Here is a 9292-nt window from a genome sequence, read left to right on the forward strand (position 1 = left end):
GTTGTGGTCCAGTTCTCCCAGCACCATTTGCTAAGGAGACTTTTTTCCATTGGATACTCTTTCCTGCTTTGTTAAACATTAGTTGGGCATACATTTGTGGGTCCAATTCTGGGTTCTGTCTTCTGTTCCATTGGTCTATGTGTCTGTTTTTGTGCCAATACCATTCTGTCTTGATGATTACAGATTTGTAGTAAAGGCTAAAGTCTGGGATTGTGATGCCTCCCACTTTTGTTTTCTTTTCCAACATAACTTTGGCTATTCAGGGTTTTTGTGGTTCCATAAAAAGTTTAGGATTGTTTGTTCTAGCTTTGAGAAGAATGCCTGTGCAATTTTGATTGGGATTGCACTGAATGTGTAGATTGCTTTGGGTAGTATTGACATTTTAACAATATTTGTTCTTCCAATCCATGAGCATGGAATGTTTTTTCTATTTCTTTGTGTCTTCTTCAATTTCCTTCATAAGTTTTCTGTAGTTTTCAGCATACAGATCTTTTACATCTTTGGTTAGGTTTATTCCTAGGTATTTTATGGTTCTTGGTGCAATTGTAAATGGGAACGATTTCTTGGTTTCTCTTTCTGTTGCTTCATTATTGGTGTATAGAAATGCAACCAATTTCTGTACACTGATTTTGTATCCTGCACATTCATAGATATTTTGGTTGATTCCACATTTTAGCTATTGTGAATAATACTGATATGAATGTGAATGTATAAATATCTCTTCAAGACCCTGCCTTCAATTCTTTGGGGGTATATACTGAGAAGTGGAATTGCTGGATCACATACTCGTTCTATATTTAACATTTGGAGGAGCCAGCAAACTGTTTTCCATTTTATACCAGGTGTCCCAGGAGTTCCAGTTTCTCTCTACATCCTCACCAACACTCATTATTTTCTGGGGTTTTGATACTAGCCACCCTAATGGGTTTGAGGTTACATCTCATTGTGGCTTTGATTTGCATTTCCCTGATGATTAGTAATGTTGAGTATCTTTTCATGTGCTTGTTGGCCATTTATGTATCTTCTTGGGAGAAATGTCTACTTTTTAATGTATATTTTCTATCATTCTGTAGGTTGTTTTTTCACTTCGTTGATTATGTCCTTTGCACAGTTTTTAATTTTGTTGTAGTCCAGTTTATTTTTTCTTCTCTTGTTTGTGCTTTTGGTGTCACAGCTAAGAATTCATTGCCAAATCCAATGTCCAAACCTTTATCCCTATGTTTTAGTTTTGGCTGTTAGAGAATTTTAATCATGACATTCTGAACATTTTAAGAATTTCTTTTGTGACAGACTGCGTCAGATTCCTCTTCATCTTATGCAGTATCCAGCCCGAGCCATAAAGGTTCTCTTGGCAGGGTTTAAACCTCCCTTAAGAGATCCGGGGAAGACCAGAATACCATATTGTCCCAAATGGAGCATGGAAGCACTGTGGGCTATGATAGACTGTCTTCAAGGGAAACAGCTTTATGCTTCTTCCATGGTAACTATCTATCTTAATTAAATCTTCTTGAAGCTATTTCTAGGGTCCCTATTAATTTTCTAAAGTACTTTTTTTTGTTGTTGTTGTTTATTTTTGAGACAGTTTGAGCAGGGGAGGGGCAGAGAGAGGGAGACAGAATCAGAAGCAGGTCCAGGCTCTGAGCTGTCAGCACAGAGCCCGACATGGGGCTGAAACTCAAGAACCGAGAGATCATAACCTGAACTGAAGTCAGAGGCTTAACCGACTGAGCCACCCAGATGCCACCCCTAAAGTGCTTTCAATCTATGCAAATCTAGATGCAAAAAAATTGCTTTTAAGCATATAAAGCTATAAATATACAAGGTTAATTTTAAGGTTTGTTAAAATTATGTTTTAGTTTATATTTAGCAAACTTTTATTATAAAATATCATTGATGTAATCAATAAGATGACAATGATCAAGATGAGTGTCCTGTAGTCAAAGAATTCATAAGTCAATGAAGGAAATGAAACATTTGTAAACCATTAATGAGGTAGAATGAAATACAGTCTATCATATCATAAAAGAAGTATAGGTAACTTGGGGAGATGGTGTATAAGGATTGATTATTTCCCGGGCACCTGGGTGGCACAGACATCTGACTCTTGATTTCTGCCCATGTCATGATCTCATGGTTAGTGAGTTCAAGCTCCACATGGGGCTCCACACTGTCAGCATGAAGCCTACTTGGGCTTCTCCCTCTCTTCTCTTTCTGCCCCTCCCCTGCTCATGGGCCCTCTCAAAATAAATAAATAAACTTTAAAAAAGGATTATTTCCATCTAAAGAGATTAGGACATATATAGTATTTGAACTCCTCCTTAGGCATTCAAATAATAAGTAACAATAATAATAAAAATAATAAAAAAGTAAAAACAATAATAAGGTAGGTCTGGGAAGTGAATTGAACTGTATCTGAAAAGTAGGAAAGACCAGAATAGGAATTCTGGTCGAAACCTTGAAAGGATGGACGTGTACTAGTTTTGAATTTAATGCCGTAGAACTGATCAAAAAGTCCAAATAAAGACACACAGCACTCACGTTCCACACCAAGCACACAGAGAGAAACATACAACACACACTGTACTTATAACATCCAAAATAAATGGCAAAGACACCCATGCACCACATATCACACATAAAATATACACCAAACATATACCGCACAAAAAACCATGTCATAGAACACACACTTACCAAAAACCTTTTACACAAACTACACATAAACCACAAACTTCCCACACACATCATAAAAAACCACACTCAGAGCACACATATACCACGTACATAAAACACATTACAGACCCACTTGAAATACAACAAACAAGAATTACACAAAACACACAAGACACACAAATACCGCATATAGCATGCATACCACACACATCCCACACAACCACAAGAATACCATTCACACACACCACGTATTCACTGAGACACCAAACATAACACATGAACAACTCAAAAGCACACAACACTTAACACACACACACACACACACACCACCAATAACCTACACCACATATATAGCACTCACACCCCACACATAATACAGAGAAACATACAACACACACTACACATACAGAACACACACAAAAACCAAATCACCCAAACACCATATACTCATTCAATACATACCAACCACACAAATACATCATTCAACATTCAAACATCACACACCACACCTACATCATACCTACAACACATTTATACTATAAACTGCACACAACCCATTCATCACATATATACCATTCACACTGCACATACACCACACATAAATACCATACACCATATACTTACCCAACATATAACACAAACACCACACCAAAAACACAAGATACCACACACATATGCCACACATACCTGTCACACAGTACACATGTACCATGTGCACACACATATCACACAAACATCAAATATACAACACACACCAAACATATAGCACACTGATACACCACAAAAACACCACACACAAATATACAATATGCACTACAGAAATATCAGTCACACACCACATAGGCACCACATATAACGAACCCAACACTGGAACACCCACACCGCTCACAACAGACACCAGCATAAACCACACACTAAGGCGGGTAGCACACACACAAAACACAAAACACAAAACACATAGGGAATATAAACACATACTGCGTACCTGATACTAATACACTATTTACACACCACACATACCAAATATCTGCCACGCAAACACATCACACAACAAACACCATGCACACCACTCATACACCACACATACAACTCTTATACTACACACTTATACTACACACACTGCACACACGAGTATATGCCACATACACATACATGTTTGGTACACCATGCACATCTCACACATAATGCACACACATTACACACAACGCATACTACACACACACACCATGCCCCAGTCAAAACCACTCACACTGCTCATATTACCAGACACACACAACACACATACCACACAGTCCATACACACAGCACACAAGCATCACATACACCAAACATACAGCACACACGAACTACACATAACCCACATATAACACAAAAACCACACCAAAATATAGCACACTACAGAAGTATTATTCATACACCACATATACACCACACACATACCAACATAACACATAAACCACACAAACACACACTAAAACACCACTCAGCACCACACATAACACACACAAAACGCACAACACATACAGAATACACATAACATACTGCACACACATTACCCACATATCACATACACACTACACGTACAACACACACACCACACCTATATCATGCATATAACACATTTATGGAAAAAAAGGTTCAAATAAGAAAGTCCAGATCATGTTTAATATAAATATTCTTTCTTTAAAAAAATTTTTTTTAACGTTTTATTTATTTTTGAGACAGGGAGAGACAGAGCATGAACAGGGGAGGGTCAGAGAGAGGGAGACACAGAATCCGAAACAGGCTCCAGGCTCTGAGCTGTCAGCACAGAGCCCGACGCGGGGCTCGAACTTACCACGAGATCATGACCTGAGCCGAAGTCGGCCGCTTAACTGACTGAGCCACCGAGGCACCCCTAAATATTCTTTCTTTAGAAGATTAGCATGTCACAAAGGGGTGTCCCATAGGCAGAATCTAGCCTGAACCTGTTTTATTTAGTGCAGTGTTTAAAATTGGAAAAACTCACCCCCCCAAATTCTGTATTTCTAACTTCTGGTTAAATATTAAAAATTCCAGGAATCCTAGGTCTCCTGTCCAAACTGGCACTCAGCCAGAGTGGTATAGCAACAACCCCTTTGAATGGAAATACACTCTTTAATTCAGCCTGGTCCTCAACACTATTGTTTCGGCCCAACCTACCCAGGATTTGGGGATTCCTGACGTACTGGCTCTGACAAGAATGAGCTCTTAGTGAAACAACTAGAAAGTACATTTTGAAAACCTCTAGAGGTACATATCATGCTTCTGTGTGTGCAGAGTAAATAGCTTATGTATGGTTTCTCTCAGGAAGCCAGTGGAAACACAGAGTTGTAAGTATTTTTACAGATAAATGTATTTATTTACCACCATGAATAACATTCAAAATTTGGTCAGTTTATGCATAAAGGTACATGGGTAGAATATAAATGAATTTTAACAGGATGGTAGCGTTAAAGCCCATTGGCTCAATCTAGGTAAACTTTTGGGAAGACGTAAATTTTAAATAAAGTGTAAGAATGGAAAGAATGGGATTTAATAGGAAACCATCACAAAGACCTCTTTAAAGTATAAATTATTAATAAATTTGGAGAATGCCTTTTCCTTCCAGTGTGATACAGGCAAAATGTAGGAGAGAAAAGCCAGCAAAGACCTTACTGTATTTTCTTGACAACTGTCTTTTAATTTTAGGCTCAGGCACCAGAACAAATAGTGATGTTATATGAAGATGAACAGTATCCAGTTCATATGTCATTAGTAGAAATGGGGCTGGCAGACCGAGACGAATGATGTGAGTATCATGACTTCTTGTTCACCCTTATGATCAGCATAAAGCATGCAACTAATATAGTGGAGATTAATACTAAATTGCCCATAAAAGCATCTTTGGATTTTCCTTGATTTCTCAAAGAATGATAACAAAGCTCAACAAGACTCTTCTAGACTTCTTTGTAGGCCCTTTTCACCTATTGAATACCAGAACCAGAGAGGATCTGCATCTGTAAGAATGCTTGGAATGGCTATCATGACTATTCATAGTACCAGATAGTTGTTGGGGCACTAGAAGTAATTTAAGCACACAAGGATATGGTATGCACAGAACACTGTTGAACAATCCATGTCCTAATAAAGCTATTGAACTGCTTGGGTAACCAGCTGTTTATTCATCCACATAAATGTACCAGGTGATTCAGTAACTAGTTTGAACATTAAATTAAGCAAAGGTTTTAAATAACATGCATTTTGTTTTTCAGGTATACACTTCAGAGCATCTATAGCAGCCCAGAAGAAGGTTTTCTGTTACATGTAGGCCATTTCAGGCTTACTTTTCTTGTTCTGCAGTTGTGCTGGCGTTTTTTTTCTCTTACATGTTAAACTATTAGGAATTGTTTGAAAAAAAATAGTTAATAAATATTTGCTTTCAAGTATTTTCTGGTTTTATTTTACAATAATTTCAAAAGCAAGTATTTTAGGCATATGAAAAAATGTAGCTCATTTTATAACGAATATATATTCAGTTTAAGTAAGGCCTTCTTAGTACAGTTGGAGGCTCCTGGAGTGACCTTCCCCAATCATTCTCTTCCCTGAAGAGGTGAACACTGTTGTGATTCTGGTGTTTATTATTCTTACGTTCTTATTTTGCTGCATATGAATGCATCCATAAGCAAGATATAGTACCGCTGTGTATATTTTTTTAATGCGTGCACTATCACACCTTTAATTTTCTCACTATTGGCACTGTTTATCCATGTTGGTATGCAGAGCTCTACTTTATTTACTTTCACTCTTCTATCTGTGCGCATAATTCTGTTGCTAGATATTTAGACTGTTGCCAGTTTTTTCTCAATTACAAATATGTGTACATGTTACGGGTTTTCTAGTATATGTACTTAGTAGTGGAATTTACTAGGTCACGAGGTGATTGTTCTCCAAAAGGTGGTTTACTCCATTTACTACCATCAGTAGTCTGAGTCCCTTGGCAACATGTGGTGTGGCCAGTATATGATACTAGTATAAAAAGGTATCTTATTATTTCAATATGCATTCACTGGTTTAGTAGTCACTTGTTTGCTTTTTCGTATCCTTTGTCCATTTTTGTGTTGAGTTGTTTGTAATTATGTTATCTGTAGGAATTCTTTACATATTCTGGATATTAATCCTTTGTCAAGTATGCGTGTGTGTGTGTATATATATATACACATATATATATGTATATATATATATATCTTCTAGTCTGTGGCTTATCTTTTCTTTTTTGTGGTATCTTTAGACACACCATTCATCAAACCGTTAAGGTTTGCGCTGTGCCTCATTTAAAAATCCTTCTCTATCCTGAGATGATGTATATAACTCTTTATTTGAGAAGTTTGCAACTTTTTTCATATTCAGTTTTTAAATCATCTGGAATTGATATATTTAGCTTTTTTAAAGTTATTGTAGTGACTACAGCAACCTGTAATTATTATGTAGGTGCCTTGTCCTTCCTTCAAGGACATCTTGCTTCTGTCAGCCTACAGTTTTATAGGTTATAACATCAGGGTACCTGTGGTTGTTCAGTTAACACCAGCTAGTTATTTTTCACACGCCCTCCATCCTCAAGTGTCCTATTCTGACCACTTACATATCCTCACTGTAACTTTTCTCCTGTGATGCTCTGTACTCACAGAATGAACTCTTCTACCTGTGTTGTTTGACCTATTTATATTTATTCATGGTTTTAACTTCCCATTCCATTATATTAAAGAACCTCTACAGTAGATAAATGCTTTAATTTTAGTACTAATTGAACACAGTATATTCTGACTGGAGACATTCTCTTATTCCTTGACTAAACTTTCTGTGCAAGTCTTGTTCTGTGGCTGATGTGCTCATGAAAAATCTGTGCTATTGTATTTCTTGTACTTCTTGGTTTTTATAACCATCTTCAATAAGTAAGAATCTCATTATTTTTACAGTCTACACAGTTCATAAAGTAATATTTCTTAGACATGCATTCAACTGTAGAAAAGACAGGTGAATTAAAAATGAAAGCTGTTCTTGTACATTTCAAAGAATATAAAAAACTATGATGTTTTATTTTATAATCCAAACATAATCTCTTCCACTTATATATAAATGAAACCACAGAATCCACAAGAAGTGTACATTTTTTGAGAAGAAAATCAAGTTAGTGTTATTTCATGATGAGTCACATATAGGATCATTACAATTTTGTATCCATTAGGATATTACCATCCTTGTCTTTAACTCTTATTCGACCAGATGTGTACTTTGTTTCTTGATGACCATTTGTATATACGGTTTTAACAGTGCCATCTGGATATTCCCGTCTCTTGAACTGGGCAGTGTGTAGTTCTCTTTGGCCATTATTAAACTCTATGATTTTGTTGCCATCTCTGTAAATTTAAAATAGAATTTATTTAAAAATATTAAATATGTAACAGGAAAATGATCTAAAAATGGCTTTTGATTCTGACAGTTCTCTCTTTTCTTAAAGCCTCCTGTGGTCCTTTCCTTGTACAATGCCTTCTTTGCAAATTCTTTCCACCCTATTTCTGCTTCACGCTATTAGTTCCAATGATCAAATTAGCACTTAAATGTGCCCATGAAAAGGGGGATGCCTGGGTGGCTCAGTCAGTTAAGCATCAGACTTCAGCTCAGGTCATCTCATGGCTCCTGAGTTTGAGTCCCGTGTCAGGCTCTATGCAGTGACAACTCAGAGCCTGGAGCCTGCTTCAGATTCTGTCTCTTTCTCTCTGCCCCTCTCCTGCTCCCGCTCTGTCCCTCTCTCTCTCTCTCTCAAAAATAAACATTAAAAAAATAATAGAAAAGGAAAGGTGCCCATGAAAAGTTTTTTAATAAATTTATGTCGTGAAACTACAAAATCCTTAGGTTTGTTTTTTAACTTTAGATGTATTATGCATCTAAGAAAAACTGGGCATTGTATTAAAATACCGCTTTCAGTTTTTACCTTTATTCTTTTCACTAAGTTAAGTAATGCTTGCTCTTTATCAGGTTGGAAACGAGACTTTATATTCCTGGGAAGGGGCATGACTAGACTTAAGACCTGTTCAGAAGCCATGAAACAAAAGAAGCAGTTAATCCCAAGTGGACTGCTTGATGTGCATGCGGGACATTCAAACTGAACCCCCTAAAAATAGGTATGATGTGCTGTTAGAAACAAAGCAAGGTTTATAGATGGTGAATTACCACTTCTCCAAACTGTTTTTTTTGGTTATTTCTCAGATTTTATGTAAATGTAGTGGCTTTGCGCCACATTTAAGTGTTAGACTTAAAAGCCATTTTGAGAGCCACTGCTTTATCATGTGCAGCCCTGGGACCAGGGATAACAGCATCACCTGAGACCTCATTAAAAATGCAAATTATTGGCATGGGGCCTAGCATTCTGCAATTGAACAATCCCTTCAGGTGGTTTTAATGCACAGTGAAGTTGAAGAACCACTGCTATAAATCAGAAATGCCAAAATAATCCTGAATGAACTAATATCTGACATTTGCCTGAGTTTAGATGAAAAAAGACTGGCCATGAGTTAACAACTGTTGGAAAATGGGGGCGTCTGGGTGGCTCAGTCGGTTGAGC

The 9292-nt window shown here is 37.0% G+C and overlaps 2 protein-coding genes across 6 annotated transcripts in view; one reads left to right on the plus strand and one right to left on the minus strand.

The window, feature by feature from the left end:
• RNF17 (ring finger protein 17) overlaps window positions 1–6119 on the plus strand; it is a 113560-nt gene extending 107441 nt beyond the window's left edge. For both annotated transcript variants that reach the window (XM_049646682.1, XM_049646683.1), the window contains 3 exons: window positions 1291–1480; window positions 5383–5482; window positions 5946–6119. In XM_049646682.1, the coding sequence (XP_049502639.1) occupies window positions 1291–1480; window positions 5383–5481 (289 nt within the window). In that variant the 3' untranslated portion in view covers window position 5482; window positions 5946–6119. The remainder of the gene's footprint in view (window positions 1–1290; window positions 1481–5382; window positions 5483–5945) is intronic.
• A 1624-nt stretch (window positions 6120–7743) lies between these two features.
• Window positions 7744–9292, minus strand: part of CENPJ (centromere protein J) — a 55930-nt gene continuing 54381 nt past the window's right edge. For all 4 annotated transcript variants that reach the window (XM_049646687.1, XM_049646686.1, XM_049646684.1 and 1 more), the window contains one exon: window positions 7744–8087. In XM_049646687.1, the coding sequence (XP_049502644.1) occupies window positions 7895–8087 (193 nt within the window). In that variant the 3' untranslated portion in view covers window positions 7744–7894. The remainder of the gene's footprint in view (window positions 8088–9292) is intronic.

Source organism: Panthera uncia (genome assembly GCF_023721935.1).
Source record: "Panthera uncia isolate 11264 chromosome A1 unlocalized genomic scaffold, Puncia_PCG_1.0 HiC_scaffold_16, whole genome shotgun sequence".
Lineage (NCBI taxonomy): Eukaryota > Metazoa > Chordata > Mammalia > Carnivora > Felidae > Panthera > Panthera uncia.